Below are 19413 nucleotides of genomic sequence, written 5' to 3'. Positions count from 1 at the left end.
TTTCATCTGGAATGTGCATGAGAGTCTGAGATGAGTGAAATTCTTCTCTAATTAGTATCCTTTTGCTCTACTGGTTCTTGTTCTTCATTATTGTTCCCTGCTGGCAGAACTGGTTTGGGGCTTAATTGCAGCTCACAGAAGACTCAGACTGTTTGATGATAACTTAGGCTGGACTTGACTTGGCTACTATATGCTTAATATGGATTCTCTATATTATAGCTTACATTCTAATTCAGTTTTTATTTGGAGTTTCATACCTATCAGAAAGGCAGCTGTCTCTCAGACAAATCAGCTTGAAATAAACTATAAACAAGTTGATGTTTTTAATGTTTAAGAAGTTTAATAGATGCTCTTGTGTTAGGTGCTCAGTTCATGCATCTCCTTTCTCAGGGTCCTGTGGATTAATGCTCTAAAAATATATTGCTACAGAGATTTTTGTGAGGTACAGCACAAGATAGTACTCAGAGAAATCAAAGCCAGATGCCTTGAACTCAATCATGGAACAGATTTATAGTGCAACTATGGAGAAAGTAAAATTTCAGCAGAGATATTCTTGACCAATGGCACCAACAAAAATGGTTTCACTCATGGAATTAGTAAAAATCAAGTCCCCTGAAGGTTGCTTCCATTAGTAAAAGGTTAATCCAAAGAGGTTTACTGGAGGAAGAGTGGTTTACAAAGTGATGCATTTGTTTTCTCACAAACTAAACAAAGATTGCCTGTAAAGTCCTGTTTCCCTGAATGCTTTGGGTCTCCAGCAGCACAAGATGCAGCTTCCAAGGCATTCACACACTGGAAGTGCTCTTTCAACCTTTTCTTGAGACTGTCTTGCCAGCTGTCCTTTCTCTCTTTCCCTCCTCTCTGTTCCTCCACAAGGCTCCTGTTGTTCCTCCCACATGCAATAAGGTACAGTTAAATCAAGTCTCCACCACTGCATTTCTCACCACTCCCACAAAAGCCTTGGAGCTGGGTGGCCCAGCTATTGCCCACACTGGGTTGGCTGTGGCCTGTTGGTGACCAGGCACCAGAGGGGTGTGTAACTCCTCCTGCACTTTTCCTGGGGTGGGAGGTGTGCTGCAAGGCTCATAGCCAAGCATTTTCCAACCTTGATATATTTTAAGTAGCATTGGCAGTACTGTCTACATGTAAGGTTATTTTTCTCTTCTCAGATCCCTTCTCCAGTTATTACACTAATCTTTTAATCGTTTAGGGTGATGTTTTCCAAGACAATACCTATCTCTGATTGACCTTTTACACTTAAAATGTTTTTCCTTTTGCGGATGTTGCCAAAGGACTCTCTGTCTGTGCCTGGAGATGAAGAGAAAGAGGGATTGAGAGTGTACAGAAAAGGAGGAAGGTCATGCCAAAAGGGACAGAAGTTCTTTACCCTGTCAGAGCAGGCGGAACTGAGCAGTTGCTGGTGTACAGCAGCTCAGAGCCAGCTTGAACCAGCTGCTCCAGGTCTGTGTGTAATTGAAGAGAGACAGTAAGCTACTCTGGGAACCCTGCACCACACTGCAGCATACAAATGTTCTGCAATTACTGCCTGAATTTCTTCTATCACAGGCTGTCATCTCACCCCTTTAAATATGTCAGTATGCTTCAGGGGGATTTCCTCAAGAAAAGGAGCTTTTGTGACCAATTTTCCAATTTCACGGACTTGACATGAGTCTCTTTTCTGAGGTGACCTTTATTTTCCAGAGTGACACTGTAATAAGTTACCACTCACTGATAAATTGCAGAGAGCAAAATTAGCACAGTTCCTACTATTTGTTTAAGATTTGTAGGGTGTTTTCTTAGCTGTTTTCCTTCCAGGAGCAAAGCTCTGTGTTTAAAGAAGTCAGTACAAAGTTCAGGAATAAGTGACATATGCATGTCCATATGCCCAGCCCTAGTCAGTGACTGAAGGCAGGACATAAATCAGTATTTTATCTCTGAGTCACTGCTTTTTTTGTATGTTTACAAAAGTCAAACCTAATGTTTGCAATTGCAAGCAGACAAAAAGGATCCAGGAAATGATCTATCTGCTTCAGTATTGGGTACTGAAGGGGGTGGCTGTAAGATATCAAGCCTCTTCTGGCAGAGAATGATTACAGAGACCAAAAGAGTGAGATCATTGGCACATGGTGGCAGATGTCCCAGCTGCACCAGTTCTTCCCTCCTGCTCACTGCTGACACTGAAAGCAGAAGATCCACTCATTTTGCTTCCACCTCATGATCCTTCACTACTGCATGTGTGGTATGGGAAGAGCCACCATGTCCTCTCTCTCGTGCCTCTCAGGGGTCAGGCACTGCTGGTGCTTCACACAGGTGGTCCCTTGATATCAGCAGGTGGTGTGTCACTGTCCTGCATGCCAAGAAAGCCTCCTGGAAAGGACTCAGCAGGATCCTCACTCTGTAGCACAGGACTTTGGAGGAAGCTGGTGCCCCGTCTTGTGGTTTTCCCCTGCAGATGTCTTGTATACATGGCTCTGTGGGTGCTGACAAAAGGTATCCTTGTCCCTTGGGAGTCAAGGAAACTGTAAAGTCAGCAGCTTGCCTGAGCAGTCTCTTAAATGTCATTTTGTAATATGTAAAAGCCTAAGAGTGGCTGTATACATCAACAGAAAGGACTTGCTTGCCCACTTCCTATCTCTGACAGTGGTCAAAAAGAGATGTAAGAGCAGGGTAAGTACAGAGGGCTACTTCCCCAAAATATTCTCCCAAGCCCCAGCAATTCATATTTCCTAGCAACTAAAGGTGGTGTTGGACTTCTGCCAAAGGGATACCATCCCTGGAGTGTAGCTGACAGCACTCCTCTTTCGTGAGGAAGTCCTCTGACTACTGATGGCAAATGAGGCAGCATTTTCCAAAACAGGAGGCCACCATTAGGGAAGCCCTAAAACCTTGGATTTCCAAAGGTGAGGAAATCCCTGTGTAGTGTGTTCTCAACAGGTTTGCCCCAAACTGCACCTCATCAAGCTCCCTGACAGACTTCAAAGCTCTTAGCAGCCTGCTCTCACAGTGGCACAGGTGGAGACGTTCTTCCTCTGAACATCGTGTTATGGTTAACCAGGTAAACAGGTGCTTGCAGACCTGCTGCTGTAGAAGTGACTGCTGATTGCTTTCCTCACTGACGAAAATTTAGACACTTTGGCAAAGAGGCAAGAGCTTTGGCCTGGATGGAATTATTATTGATTAAAGTGTTGCAGCTCCATCCCTGGCATCAAAACTCACATTTAAATGCCGGGACTCAGAGATGCCTTTGAGAATGTTCTGGTCAGGGACTGCGCTTCGGCCAGCTGGTTTGATGGACCCTGACGCGTCTGACAGGAGCTGGGCCTCCCCTCGCAGGGCAGGAGTGACAGGGGCGGAGGGCGGCAGGCCCAGCGGGAACGGGAAGGGGGCCGGGGTCTCCCGGCGCGGCTCCGGGAGGAAGCAGAGCGGGCGCGGTGCCCGCGGGGGAAACTTGTGCCGTGGGCGCCCGGCTGCGAGAAAGCCGCCGCGCACCGACGGGACGGGTGCGACCCGCCATGCAGGCGGGGAGCCTCGCCCGGGGCCGGGGGCCGCAGGGCAGGTAGCCGGGCAGGGCTGCGGGAGGCGGTGCCGGCCAGGTGCGGGCTCGGGAAGGGCGGGGCGGGGAGCGGCCGCAGGTGAGGGCCGAGCGATGCAGGCGGGCGGCGAGCGAGGCGCTGCCCTCGGGGCCGTGCGGGGCGCCCTGCGGACCCCCCGGCCTCTCCCCCAATCCGCCTTTCTCCGTTTCTCCGCCGCCCCGAGGACGAGCGGAGCCGACGGCGCGGACTTCAGGCGGGTGGCGTTCCGCAGGAAATGCAGCGCCGCTCCCGGTGCCGGCGGAGCCCCGGGCCGGAGCACGGCTGCAGGTACCGGGGGAGCCGCGGGGGAGGCAGCGGCGAGCTGGGGGCGGGCTGGGTCCGGGCTGGGTCCGGGCTGGGGGCGGGCTGGGTCCGGGCTGGGGGCGGGCTGGGTCCGGGCTGGGTCCGGGCTGCCTCGGAACAGAACAGAACAGAAGGTGCTGTCGCCTGCCACAGCCGGGGCAGGGTCGCCTATCACCCTGTGCCGTGAGGGGATTGTGGCCGGGGCGGCTGCGGGGCCCACAGGGCTGAACTCATGAGGTGAAGGGCCTTCGGAGCTCATGCCTTCAGCACGAAATGTACTCAAGCTGTACTTTTTATTCATATCCATGTTTGTTACATTGTTACCTATTAGAATATTATTGCGTGTGCTTATATTTTTATGCTTACGACTTTTGTACAAGCAGTTCTTAGGACGGCAGGAAAGCAGCGTTCCCCCCTCACAGACCATGCCCCAGTGCCTCTCTCTTTTTCCCCCTCCAGCCTCAACCTGTGCTAGATTTGTTACGCTTCAGAAGGCAGCTGTATAATGAGGAAAGGGACAGTCACACTCAGGCTGGTTACCTGCGTTGCCTTGGCCACCCTGAGGAAATACTGTCATAAAATCTGAACTTCAGAAAGTTGTCCTTTATCAGCAGGTAAACACACACAGATTTCTAGGTCTGAACTCTTTGATGTGACAGCAAGTGCAATGTGCTGCCCTCGTGCTTGTGGTGTCATGGCAATCTTGGTTTTATGGGTGTGTAAGGGCAAGTGGGTGAAAAAAAGCTTGAAATTTCTGCCATATGGTTGTTATGATATAGGAATTATGGCATGTCAAATACTAGGATGGAGTATTTTGCTTGGGGACAGTCTTTCCATGTCTTCCTGGGCAAGAGGCCTGCTTAATTTAATAATAAGTATGCACAGACAAGAACAGATGATCACAATACTGTTCACAGCATCCATTATTTTAGCTTTAATGTGTAGTGACTTTGGATTTGTGTATGAAACCACATTTTTTTTATTGGTGGTGGGATTTTTTTCCCCCAAGGCTTTATGTGTTTGTTTACATTGGGGAAGAGTAATTGGTAATTGTGTTTACAGCATGTAGACTTGGATTTTTGATCTCCTCAAATAGAGTTATACTTCAAACTTGGACTCTCTGTTTTCTGTTAATTTGTAATTTAGTTTCTTTAGTTTTCTGTGGTTGCTCTCTGTTACCTTAGACTCCTGGGTAGTGTATTTATACTCATCTACAATCTATTTATTGTTGCTGTTTTCATCTGTGCTCACACCAGCTCTAGCAGGTGGCTTATTTACTAAACGTCTGTGCAAGATGTAGCCTTTCAGTGTGACCATTCTTGTCAGCTTTTGGGTTGCAGAAAGCCTGTGAGGGCCATGACAAAGAACAATATCCTGCTAATCAAATGTCCCTGCACTGCAATAGCCAAAGTCACAGTAGCATTGTGACTTCTAAGTATGAAAATCTCACAGATTAAGATAGGGACCGAATCCCAAATATGTGGGAAATAAAAGGGAGATTTGGTGATGATTTCTCCATGTAAGTGTCTAAAGCCTCTCTTTTTTCCCCATTTGTAATCCATTTCTCCAGAAAATGAGATGAGGAAACCTTCTGAACATGACTTTTATTCTCAGAATGGAACTTTGGCTCTCTGTCTGTTCTTCCTGCTGCAGAAGCTGCTGGAGCAAGTGCTTCAGCATCCTATAAACCCAGGACAGCTTTGTAGCTTCCCTCTCTGTAGTCAGAATGTGACTGCACTTGCTTCTGTGCTGACAAAACTCCCCAAACTGTATAGATTTCGCAAAAAGATTAATTCACAGTTGTGACATGAAGCTAGATGTGTTCTTTCTTCTATTGAAAAAAAAAAAAAAAGGCAGGTATTTACACTTTTCTGGCTTATAAAATACTAACTGCATCTGAAAAGGGTTTTTTAATGCAGCACTATGCCTTTGGCCTGCTTGAAAATCTTACAGGAAAGGAGTTAATGTAGCCCATCTCCAGTCCTTGTCTCTGCCAAATGTTGTGCAATATGAGAGTTACTGACATTACTGCCTGGTGGGCAGTACTCGGGCAATTGTCTCAGATCTCTATCTGGGAAGGAACTCAAGAAAGTCAATCTGTTTTATGAGCTGTAAATGCATTTGAAAGAATTCTGGATGATGCATATGGCAAGCATATTGGAACTCTTCTCAAACTAGTAAATTGTGTGTTAATTAGTGTAAAAACATAATAAAGACTACTGTAACTCCTGTACACTCAGTAGTTGCCTCTCAACTTTTGTCATTGGACTGATGAAGGAGGGAATGTTGCAGCTTTTATGTCCTGGGAGACAGAAGATCAAGGAGTATTTCTGTTCTTGATTTGGCTTGAAAACATTTCTGATGCTGAATTGAGCTACCAAAGTTTTCTGTTATAGCATCAGCCTTTTGTTGTGCACTGAAATCAGAGTGTCTGACATACAACAGAAAAATCTTTCTGCTTTTCCACATGCTGTAACCCAAATTCACATTCACTGACATGTGCCAAGTGACAATTGTATTTTATTAACCTGTGAGTTTGAAAAAGCTTGATGTGTTTAACTGCTTACAGGACAAAATTCAAAAAATTGAATCTTCAGAGATACTTTGAAATGGATGGAAAATGTCAAACCTGGTATCTGGTGACAGTTTAGAGAAGGGCGTTGTGTGGAGTAACGTGATGAACAATCTGTTTTTGAAGGAAATAATTGCTGTGGATTTGGTGTCTCTTTTTTTCCCTGCTGAATTAGAATTCAGAGTTTGTGCTACTTGAGTGAATCTTTACTTCAAATGTGTGTGTGCATGTTAACTCAAAATTAGCCTCCTGCCAAGGAGCAGGTGTAGGGCACAGCTTGCTGCTTCAGCACTTTCACAAGCCAGGAGCTCTGCAAGGGGTGAGTGTGGCTCCTCTTTGATTCTGCAGAGGATCAAGCTGTCCTAGAGGTTCTGTCCCCACTCAGCCGACTTAATTAAGGTGTGAAGCCATCACTTGGAATACAGGGGCACAGTAACTCTCTTTCATAGCAAGAAGTAACTTATTCCTGTCATCACAGCCCAGTCACCCCTGGCCTTGCTGCACATAAACCAGATTAACTTGTGGCATTCAAATCTTGCACCGTTTTGCAGGCTGAAGTGCAATTTTCACCCTTTCTAGAGAGTTTTCCTCTGACCCAACTCTGAATGTACATCTGCTGGCACTGTGCTGTCTGTTGGCAGTCTCAGACATTGCAGAGTGCCTCGTGGGGAGCTGAGGTAATTTGCATTCAGGGCAGCATTCACTGCAGCAAGGTGTCTTCTAACACTGACAGGAAAAAAAAATAGCTCCCCACTGCTGCTGTTGTATCTCTGCCTGTAAATGGGTATGAAAGGATGGGATTATGTTAAAGAAACTTCAGTAATCTTTGGGATTTCCACCTTGCAGTAGGAGATAACTAAATGAGACTCTATTAGCATGCTGCTCTAGTCTTTGAAAAATGTCTTTGTTGATTATTTTTTTAAATGCTAGAAGGATAACTGTACCCTGCCTGACAGTTTCTCGTTGTTGATTAACCTTTGAAAATACAGTGATGAACACTGGATTTTGATTCTTTTTCCTGGCTTTGTACAACACACTGCATTTTGTTGACTGGTCTACAGTGGTTGAAAATTTGCTATACAGTGTGTTCAGGGAAAACCTATACAATCATTAAGGCTAATCTTAGCAGTGATTTGCATCTCTAGGTGCATCAGAGACCACTGACAAAGAAAAATATCAGCTTTACAAGCCTTCCTGGGGATTGGAGACTTTTTGACATTTTTCTAAAGATGAGCTTTATCAAGGAGTGTTGATACTTTAAAATGTTGAGAGAGGAAGGTTAATATGAGGAAGTTGTTTCTAAATATTCCTCTCTCTTCAAAAATGAGGGAAAGTAAAGCATACCATATTGCTTTATGCAGAACTTGCATGAAAATACCTTTTCCTTTCATTAGAGAGCTTCCTGTTTCTGTGGGCCAAATTAATCACCTCTGCCTCTAATTGAAGCAATGTGGGAAGTGTTAAGAAATGTAGCTTTGCTTTTTCCATGTCTTCCCCCACTTCTTCTCCAAACATTTAGGATCAAAATAATCCACTTAAAGCCAGTAAGAGTGTACTATTTGGTTCATACAGTATCCAGTCATGTCTGTAAGTATTTTGGGTTGGCTTGATGTTTCTATTCAACTCTTGTCTGACAATGTCTGTTTTTCCCAAAAATTCTTATTTGGCTTATAATATCGACTTTGTGGTGATCTGGCTGTTGATTTCCTGAAATAAATTAAAATTTATATTCACTGAGTGACTTTCAAGTGACAATACACAAAAGATTTCAAAGGAGAGTTGCAATTTGACATAGGTTTGCTGAAAATTGTCTTCTTGCTCTAGAGGCTTCTTTTCAATATATCCTGAGAGGCCAAAATCACTGATGTTCTGGTAAGTACCATTGCTGAAATGCTTCTAGGCATTGCTGTAACTGGGAAAGTAGTAATGTGCATACCCAGTACAAATTAGTTTGTTGTGCAGAATCATAGAGCTGGTTTCTTTTGCTGATAAATTAATAAATGTAGTTGGGAGATTTCCAGATTGGAAAAGGAGAGCTTGTTCAAGGAATATGTTACTTTTGGATAATTAAATACTGACAAAGGAAGCTGATAATAAAAAAAAATAAAATTGTGATTTGCCCTTGGCTATCATTTTGTTCCTTTTTCTATCAACACCTATGCTGCCTACAGTTATCAGACTTCTCCTCTACTTCTTAAGTCCCAGTGAGGGACTATCTCATATCCCAGCATTCCAGTCAAAATCCTGTTCATAACTGGGCAGTGTTTGGCACTGTTTGTTGGTATGTCTTGGATACTGTGAGATCGGTGATAAAGCCTTCCAACTGCTGTGTTTTGCACTGTTGTGTCTTGAAGTAGTGTTATGCATTTGCTATAGAAGATAAGTTGTCTTCCCAGGAAGAATTTGTCAGAGAGAAAGGAAAAATATGGAGCAGGGAAATTTTAAAATGAGACACTTGTCAGCTTTTTCTTCTAGTTCTCTTAATTCACAGAATTACTGGCTTGGAAGAGACCTTCAAGATCATCAAGTCCAACTCATGCCCTAACACCTCAGCTAGACCATGGCACCAAGTGGCACATCCAGTCTTATTTTAAACACATCCAGGGATGGTGACTCGGCCGCTTCCCTGGGCAGACCATTCCAGTACTTTATCACTCTTTCCATGAGAAACTTTTTCCTGATATCCAACCTGTACCACCCCTGGTGCAGCTTGAGACTGTGTCCTCTGGTTCTGTGTCCTCTGCTGCCCGGTGAAAGAGACCAACCCCCACCTGACTACAAACACTTTCAGAGAGTGATGAGGGCACCCCTGAGTCTCCTTTTCTCCAGGCTGAACAAGCCCAGCTCCCTCAGTCGTTCCTCTCAGGGCTCTAGCAGGTGTTTATCTCTGTTATGATTCTTTCTCTTGTGTTTACAATAGAGAAAAAGTCTCTAACCTGGGAAAAATCCTGGCTGGATCTGAGAAATTTTCATGGCTTGAGAAAAAGACTCAGAAACTGAGAAAAAGGCCTGGCTGAAATGTGCCTAGGCCTTCAGCAGTGTCCACATTTGGGTATATTTTCTTCAAAAAAATTTCTGTCAATTCAATATTTTAATCAAATAACTGACTGTGAATTTTGTAGCTGAAACTCTATTTGTATGAGTGGAAAAAATGGCTTTCTGTTCAGAATGGGATATTGTATATATTAGCTCTTCTGGATATAAGGTGATCAGGGATGAATATTTATACTTAGATGATCAGAATCATCCTTTTTATAGTGTTAAATCTGTGAATAAACTTTGCCTCCAGCTATTGATGGTCAAAATATTTTAATCAAATGCGTAGCAGAGGACAGCTTGATATATTCAGGCCATTGTCAACAAACTCTTGTAGTCATGACAAAGGCAGAGAAAAAACAGCTTAGGGAGTATATCCCCAGAGCACCAGGTTGTGTAAATAACCTGAGCATAAAGGAGGAAGCTGAAAGAGGAATTTTTAATGTTTTCTTCAACTAGCTGACTTAGAAATAGCATTTCAACAGAGATAAGGCTTTAGCAGAAGCAAATACTTTTGAAGTAAAGGGGAAGGGAGGATGGGGTTCTACTGAAATGCTGGCAAGCCATATAAAAATCAGATGTGGTCCCAGGGTGCAGATTCACAGCAGTAAGGTGGTATCAGAGCATGTGGAGAATTGAGTAGAAACAGGAGAGAAGGAAAATTACTGCAACAGTAGTCTGGAAAACTAGACATGTATAATAATGTGTTTCTAATAATTTTCAGAGCAATTTGACATCTCTGATTGCACTGAAACTCAGTATAATGGAGCATAAAATGTGTTAAAATGAGAGGCAAAAGATGATGAGTGGAAGGTAGGACAGAGCAATGAAATAGCATTCATTACAGGTATTACTGCTAAGTATGTCAGATGTTAATGTGAAACAAGTTAAACAGCCTGGAAAGAAGAAAAAATGTGGTAGAACTGTAGTGTGACATGAAATTCTGTGATCTGATAATGACTTCTGAACAAATGTCTTGCAACACAGGCAATAATGTAGCTTAGAGGTGTAGCCTTTCCCTCATGGGTAGCTGCAAGTGCATTCCCTCCCTCTCACATAGATGCTGGTGTGGCCAGAATTACATGAGGCTAGGGCAGAGACAATGGTGAACAATAATTAAAATCACTGGTTCGGTGGCTGAATTTCTGGCCCTTTTAAGGGTTTGGCTTTTTGTTAGCTGAGCATGTCATGTTTCCGTGCCAATCTGTTTGGTTCTCCTGGTCTCCACTGGGGACTTTGTGGCACTTGAGAAGCAGAAGTCAACAGAGAAGCTTCTAACTGCATTTCTGGTGTGTTTTGTGTTTCTGTGATGCATGAGAGGCCTCAGCCTGGAAAACTTGAGAGCAGATCCTCCTGCCCATTCCTGGTGGCTTCTCAAGGTAGAAGATCCAGGGGTAGAAGTGCAGAGCTCTTTCTGCTTCTGACTGGGCATCCTTCCCTGACCAGTTCCTTGTGGGGAATGTCCAGTCTTTAAGTTCCAGCTAGAAAGCTGGGGTAGGGTGACTTTTTATTTATTTACTTAAGGCTTCATCTTCCTACTAGGCTGAGACATTTGGTTGCTTAAGCTCAGGAGTGTGTCATATGCCACATAATTTTCTTGAATGCTCTAGTATTGCCAGCTCACAGGACAGCAGGTTCCTAGTTTCTCTTCTACCATGAAACAGGTATTCTAAATAAAAAAATCAAAGTTAATGTCCACAGCAGACTTAAAAAAACTCAGTAAATTCTCTGAATTGTAAAGTTTTTAAAGCAAATAATATTTAAAGGCAGGATGCTTTTAAAGTGTTTTGTTTTGTATCACAAGGGCTTGATGACAACTTGTTGCAGCGAGTTATTAAAGTGTTTTTCCTCTTTACCATCTCTTGCCACCATTTACTATATTGTAATACTTCACTTCCTTAATTGAATACTAGTATATATGCATTATTTATATCAACATCAGTAGCTGAGTTAGGAAATTAAACTTACTGACTAATTAGGTCTCTCTTCAGAACTGGTGAGTTAAGAATCAAAGCAAAGTCACTGATACAGAAAAAGTAAATTGTTTTTGATAGAATTGAAATTTTTCTCACTTTTAAGCACTTACACTGCTATCAGCATTTTCTTCAACTGGTTCTTGCTAAAATATCCTTATCTTAATACATACATATTGTACGTTCCTTTTTATTCAGTCTAACACTAACTCTTGTAATTAAGTGATTGCATTTCATCTGTGGGAGTGGAATCCTTTTGTACTTCAGTTATTCTCCTATGGGTTAGCAGTACTATAGCATTCAAGAAAGTTGTGTGAGATGAGACACCTGGGATGGCTTTCAAAAACCTGAAAATTCTTATTTCTTAAAACTTAAAATAAAAGAGGCCTTTTATGTCTTTAAAAAAAAAAGCTTGGACATTCTTGCATAAAATGTGGTGCTAGTGAAGGCTTCTCAGAACATCTGATTTTGTGGCATGCTCAATAAAATCAGAATGGCTGCCAGTGCATAAAACTATTCAGCATTTGTGTTTTGGCTTATTTTAATTCTAAATATAGAGCAATGTGAATTTTATTAAGATGTACTTTAAACTTGAGAGCAAGTTGCATCAATTTACTACTAAGAATCATTGTCCATTTTAGAAAGCAGAGTGGTTGTAGTGCAGTAGCTCAGGCTGACCATGTTCTGATAATCCGACCTGACTGTTGCTCTGTAATTACCCCCATGTGCTCCTGAGCTATGCATGGTAATGCAGTAAACTTCATAGTTCATTAATCTATAACTGCTCCGGGCCAACCAGGCTCACCAGACCTGCAGGTGAAGGGCGTGCAGGTGCCTGAGCTGGCTGTTAAGGTGCTCTTTAAGCCTGCCAAGGTAGGTGAGGTAGCAGGGGGTAATTGCTGGGGCTTTTGTGCTTTTGGAGGGGTGAAAACGCAACAAGGCAAGAGGTGGGTTGGGCACGAGCTTCCAAACTCCCCTGCATCCTTTCCCTGTCCTGGATCAAGCATAAAGGGTGTCTTTAGAACAACATTCATGACACACAGTCAAGGGTGAGAGAAATATCCAACTGCTGTGGACAGACTGCAGGAGACCTGGCTCGTGCTAGTGTGGGCTGCCCTTGCTCTTCAACTTCAGCATGGAGAATTGACCCTTTAACTTCCATTTCATTTATTTTCTGCATGAGAGCTGCTTGTGTATAGATTATATGAAAAGCTTTTTGTTCATAGAAATGAGAACAATATTAACATTGTGTGTGTTAATAATGGATTTAAAGAAACTTCAAAACCCAAGTGAGTTACCTCTTCAAAGGATTTTCATGGAGCTTAAACAAACAAGTGTCTGTGGAGAATTATTACTTCCTGGTTTTAATAACAGTTACCTTTTACCACTATTATGATTGTTTTCCCCAAGTGGCCAGTGCCAACTGTAAAGTTCACTAGTTTTTTATGGGATTTTTCAGGTCTGTTGTCACCAAATGCAGTTGACCAGCTGGAGAAAAGTAGGCTTACCATTTTAAAACCTGAGAAATATCAGGTTGTTGTAACATGGTGTATATCATGTACCTTATCACTGAGTATTATTCCCTCTTTTCTAGATCCCAAGTGCCATTTAGGTCTTGTAAGGGACTGGATTCTGATTAAAACGAATCTTAATTGACTTTTGTGCCTCTTGTAGCTTACAGAGTCTTGAGACAGGACAGTGGTAGGTTCTAAAAAAAAGGAATCATGTAGTTTCATTGTGCATGTCTTATGATTTGTTGATTTAAGGATTTACATCATGTAGAGAATAGAAGTGTTTTAGGGGTGTTGTGTGCATTCAAACTGTCACGTTACTTTTTACTCCCACAGTGTTTATTAAGGGTATCTGCCAAACTTTTTACTGGTTGCTTGTGTTCTGCTGGGGTCAAGGCATCTGTCACCAACGTTTATCTGAAGTAGCATGCAGTATATGACAATGGTGAGCAGGCCCAGGATTCTGGAGACATCAGAGAACCTTCACAGTCTTCTAAAACTACTTTGATCCAGATATTTCAGACTCTTATTCTTTAAAAACCCATTATTTTCACTATGATTTTCTGAGAAAATATTAATGTAGTCCTTGTTTTGAATCTGACACAGAGAAAATTATTGGTGTCTAGAAGCTTGGGCTGGTGATGCTGCTGAAGTACCTGCAATGGAGCACAAGTTTATAACTCTTTTGCAGTTCATTTGTTTAGATGTGATATTAGGAATACTCAATATGGTGAAGTTACAGAATCCAAACTCTCACTTGCAGACTCTAGAGCGGTGTCAAGTGAAAACTCCAGTTACAGGGCTCAGATCCAGAAAGTGTCGCTCATGTTCCTTTGCAGCACCAGCTTTTCCAATTGTTTTCTTTTGCCTAGAGGTGGAGGTACTCGATAGATCAGGAAAAACAAAAAAATAGAATTCTGTGTTAGAGTGCTTTTTTTTGAGAGAGAGTTTTCTGCAGGATAAAGCATTCTGTTCTGTCTGCTGCCCTGTGGTGTACAGTGCTATTGCTCACACCATTGCTGGCTTAATAGAAAAAAATAAATAAATCTTTTACTCTTTCCTTCCTCTCACTGCAGGGAAGGAGATTAGAGACCTGAGCAGAAGCAGATGAATTGTTCTCTGTGGAGACAGTGAGTGCATATATTTAGTAATCATCATTTTCCACAGTGCTCCACTGAGCTCTATTTTCTTGTACGAAAGTGCTTCTGGAAGAAAAGAACTACTCCTGCCCCTCTCTGCTTCCCATATCTTCATTTTCAGGTTATTCTTTGTGCTTCTGCACCACCCTGTATCTATAGTTTGGAATGGAAATGGTGGAATTTCTCCAAGTACTTTTCCTCCTTCAGGAAGTCAAGCAAAGTAGCTGCTTGCTGTCAAATGTTAGCTTCAGTTTCAGGAAGGAAAAAATGCCTTTTAAATATGAGAGGTGAGAATATATTATCCTTCCTGAGACTGACAAGAAACTGCTTGCTACATGCTTATTATAGTCAGTGAGCTGACAGGCAACACTAAATGTGGGTAAGGCTAGCAGAGCTGGCAACTGAAGTACACAGAATTGGAGAATCTTAAGTCCTGCAGTTGTATGTTTTAAAAAAACATTTTGTTTTATTTTAATGTTTTGTTTTGTTTTATTATTTTGTTTTGGTTTTTTGTTTGTTTGTTTGTTTTATTTTGCTATGTGTGGAAGAGCAGGTTTTTTGAAGTTAAAATACAGTATTTGCTGTGGTACAGAGTATAGAAGCAGGATCAGCTTTCTGATAAGGAGGTTTTTTTTGGGTATAGTACACAAGGGATTAGAAAAGCAGGAGCTATTCAGTAACTATAGAGAGGACTGCATGGTGCTTAAAGGACCCTATTCCTAAGGACTTTTTTTTTTCCTTTATTTTTGTTTTCCTTGGTATATGGGCATACATTGAAAGAAGGAAGGAGAATTCTGATAATTAGTAAACATGTTAAAATCTAAATGAAAACTTCTAAATTGCATTACAGCAGATGCTAACATAAAAAGCCACATAAAACTAGATAATAAAACTCTGATCATGAAGAAGAACCTCTATTTTTACCATAAGCTCTTGAATGACGTGTGTTCAAATACATAACCGAATTTTGTGTGGAATGTATGCTTCTTCCCCTACTTTTTTCTATATGTGAATGTTATAACATGGAACAATCTGCAGTTTAAATTATGATTGTGTAATTAATTATTTGGTGACTATGGAAATTCAGCTCTTTTACTCTTTTCTACTTATTAACTTGATGGGTGGGAGATTTTGGGTTTGTAGAGTGGGTTTTTTGTTTGTTATTTTTAAATAGTATTCTATTCTCTTATTTGGACTTTAGCAGATACATTTGGGAATATACAGGCATGTGAATTCTTTCTGTAAATTCTAATTCAGGTATTTGAATTAAAAAATAAGATGAAAGCACACCTCTATTTTGCAGCACTTCAGAGATTAAAAGGAGGATAACTTTAACAACATTATATCTATGACAAGAATCTGAGTTTTGAAATCTAATGCAGAATTTTATGCAACTTCTGTTAGGGCTATTTTAAAATAAAATTAATAAGGTAATTTATATTTCATAACTTTATTCTTCTTCATTATCTTTCAAAGCATTACCCATGTTGGTGTATACAAAGAATTGTGCCTTCTGTTGAAAATGTGAAATTTGAGTGCTAGTACATGATGCCTATGTAAACTGAAGATATGAGCAGCTGCATATTGCTCTTTATTGACAAATATCAATAAAACAACATGTAGGCAAGTCTTGACAAATGAATATTTAACTCCATGTTTGTACACTGACTTTAATAGGGATCCTGCCCTTACTAGGCTCAAAACAGGCACACAAAGTAAATGCAGTAATGTTGTTGGTTTTTTTTTTTTTTTTTTACATTGTAATTGAATTTGAAATCTTGTTTCCCTCATGGCATCTCACTGAATTCTCCATTAGCTTTTATTAAGAAAAGCATAATAAATTGATTCTGTGCTGGAAGCAGGAAGGGAAGGCTGCAGTGTGTTCACCACAGCAGCTGTGAACATGCAGCAGTGGGGATGGCAGGATTTAGAGGCTGGAGTACCAAGGTTGTCCTGCTGCCATCCCTTGGGCTAGAGCTGGGGCTGGGGCACTGCTGTGGTCTGGCAGCAGGGGCTGCTGCTGAATCTCCAGCTGGCTGTGGCTCAGCAAAGCTGCTCTGGTTTTCCTTCCTGGGCTGGCAATTATGGACTCAGGCTACAGACAGTGTTTGATTTAACTGTGTTTGGAGGTATAATATTAGACTCCTTAAAGGTTCCAACCTGTTCATATTCAGGGGAATAAAAAGGCAAACTGATAACTGATATGCTTTCCTTTGTCTTCTTTTATTTGTATTTCCAGATGGAGCTCCTCACTCCAGCATACTTTTAAACAAAACAGCAAACTGACTTAAATGGAAGAGATAGTGATAGAACAAGGGGGGCAGTTTTGAGCTGAAAAAGGGAGAGATTTAGATTAGATATTAGGAATACATTTTTTACTCATAGGATGGTAAGGCACAGGTTGCCTGGAGAAGTTTTGTTCAAGGCCAGTTTGGTTTGGGCTCTTGGCAACCTGGTATGCTGGAATTTGTACCTGCCCATGGTGGAGGACTTGGAATTAGATTATCTTTAGGGTCCCTTCCAACCCCAACCAGTCTATGATTTTTTGGATGTTCATACACTGAACTTCTTCAAATTCTTTGAAAGTCTTGAGTTCTGACCTAGAGCTGGTAAATCAGATTTAGTTTCTCTAAGATTTAGATTAACTGTGAATTGTTTGCAAATATGCTGTCCCTCATAATACTGTAATTCAATAGAAATATTTGTGCTGAGTAAATTTGCCATATCATGTGAAAGGTGAGGGGATTTCTGACCTCTCTGCTACATATTTACATAAAATCAGACCTGGTCTTTTTATGATCAGGTGAAAGAAATATGACTGTGTAGAACATAGGCTTGTTTCCCACAGACTTAATTCAAAAGCTCTCTTTTTCACAGATTAATCTGTGATTAATTGTGAAATGGTTACAGTTAGCAATAGCTCAGCATGGTAGTTTTCTATTTGTATTTCAAAGCCTGGTATGCAAACAGAACAATTCACCTGCATGTTTCCTTCTTTGAGAGTGATGAATTGTGAGCTGGAGATCAATGATGGAAATTGGTAATGGAGGATAAATTGCCTATGGAAATGGATAGAAAGCAGAATATCCTTAACATTTTAGTGGTTTTGCTGTAATTCCTGCACTATGCTTTTCATTTCTGCAATGTGGTTTTTTATGCTGGGTAGCGAAACCTTTCTAAAACTTAGTTTTGTTTATGCTTCTATGGCAATACATGCTCTTAAAAAAAACCCAAAACAACCAAAAAAACCCCAAGTGAGGGCTGGTGCACTTCTCATTTTTCCAGTGTCTGTGCAATTTAACACTTCACCTTCAGAGACTGTTTCAAGAGCTTGTTGAATGCTTCTGAATCCCTTAATGACTCTGCTGATGATTGGCAAAATTTGTCTCAGCAATGTTTTCCCTGTCCCTCCTGATAAGAAATTATATACAAATGTATTGTTATACTTTTTCAGACACGTGAAGCAGATGTATTGTCAAGTGTGGTTCCATCTAAATAAAAACAAATGATTTCTAGGACTGTTTTGTCAAATTGTAAGCCAAAACACTGAGTCCTGTTGTATTTAGTGTCCCAAATTTTGTAAATTTTTGTAATATTTATTTGCAAGCACCCCTGTGTAGCAAGTAATACAGTTTTGAACGGATTGAGGCTCTTTACAACCTGTTTCTTCAAACCCATAATGTTATTTTCATTTTTAATATTCTCATTTGTATATGTATTTTTCATTTCAGGAGCATATCATTAGCCTTCAAAGGCTTTGAAAGTATTTCCTTTGATAAAATATTTTTGACCTATTTATCTTAGTCTGTGCGGTAAGTATAATTTTACCTTCAGAATTGCATTTCCTGCAAAAGAAATTTTAAAGGATCAGAAGTCAATTTCCATTTCAAAAAGAGGAGGCAGCTACTATGTTTTATTTGATTGATATCTCTATCTTATTGGACAAACAATTTTTAAAACTTTATATTGCTATATAAACCACTTGAAAGGACTATGGTGCAAAAGATTGCAGGTAATGTTTCTATATTTTTAGGGTGGTTTTACACCACAGAATATTAAATTAGAAATACAGGAACTGCTTATTGGATTGCTTTTGGTCTGCTCTGCTGATACTGGGATTGCTTTGAGAGTGGTGTTGTGAAGAGACATCCCTCAAAACACCGACTCAGTGTGAAATGAATGTAGAATGTTTCAGTTGCATGACTATTCCAAAACTAGTTTATGTGAACTCAATACTGTACTTGCAAAACTGAGAAGCAATTGCTGTAAGATGAGCTTTCTTCGTGTCCCGGATCTCCAAAAATAATTACTTCTTCCTTCTGCTGAGTAGCTGGAATAAGGTGCAGTGTATTTATGACCATCTTGTATTTTCTATGTGGATACCCTCTTTTACAGATAAACTGGCAGGGGTCGGGTATGGGTGACAAAAATCCCACTTGCTATTGATGTCAGCATACCCTTTCCTGTGGAAAGGAGAGGGAGTGCTCAGCAGGCAATGATACTGCTCTGCAGGGAATGATGAGTCCAGTCTAACATGTTCCTCTGGTAGCCACGGTGTTGTGGTTTCCATTTGTCTGGGTAGAGTTTTACTATTCACTGAAGTATCTGCTTTGTGGAGGAGGTTATGCACGCATAGTAAACAGTAAGCATGAAGTGGAAGAGTTCTGAGCTTGTGTCAGGTCTTGCCATCTTTCTCTGCATCCACAGATAAGAGCAAAATGTAAGATTAAAACTCTATCTTTAAAAACATTTTCACATATTCGTAAAATAACTGAAGAGTGCAATACTCTGGTGGAAAAAAAAACTCTCCCTCTTGTTTTAGCCTTGAAAACCACAAAAGGAAGTGGAAGACACAGCTAGCCCTTCAGTGTCTAGGTTGTGCTGTCACCTTGGGTGGTGGCTCTGAGGATATAGCACGAAGAAAGGTGTAGAAAGAATCTCTTTTGTCCTAAGGAGAAAATGTGAGTCCCTAATTTTTTACCAAATGCTCGTAGATGTCTTTACTGGTAAGTAAATAAATTCCTGTATGTAGACAAGAATCCATCAGAAAAATAGGGTAGGCTGTGGATGTCATCATTTCCTATAGAGTTTCTTTCCTTAAGGCAAGTATTCAATGCAGCAAGTATTTAAGTGAAGAAGTAATCAGGGGGTTTGTTTACTGAAAAACACTGAAGGGGTGAGGGGGAAGGGATGTGGAATTTAAAAGCAGTATTCTGTTCTGAAACAATGTGATTCTGAATTAAATTCCTGCTTGCAGTTAATTGGGATTGATTATCTGTTCTAAATTATGCATAGGAAAAGCAAAGG

The 19413-nt window shown here is 41.1% G+C and overlaps 1 protein-coding gene across 2 annotated transcripts in view; it reads left to right on the top strand.

Moving 5' to 3' along the window:
* The first annotated feature begins 3490 nt into the window (after positions 1-3490).
* Positions 3491-19413, top strand: part of FGD4 (FYVE, RhoGEF and PH domain containing 4) — a 98791-nt gene continuing 82868 nt past the window's right edge. The window contains exons 1-2 of one of the 2 annotated variants that reach the window (XM_079303440.1): positions 3491-3556; positions 3757-3860. In XM_079303440.1, the coding sequence (XP_079159566.1) occupies positions 3513-3556; positions 3757-3860 (148 nt within the window). In that variant the 5' untranslated portion in view covers positions 3491-3512. Of the gene's footprint in view, positions 3557-3625; positions 3861-19413 lie in introns of those variants that run through there. The other variant, XM_079303439.1, reaches the window with a different exon arrangement.

Source organism: Erithacus rubecula (assembly GCF_903797595.1).
Source record: "Erithacus rubecula genome assembly, chromosome: 4".
Taxonomy (NCBI): domain Eukaryota; kingdom Metazoa; phylum Chordata; class Aves; order Passeriformes; family Muscicapidae; genus Erithacus; species Erithacus rubecula.
This window is presented reverse-complemented; position numbering and strand designations above follow the sequence as displayed.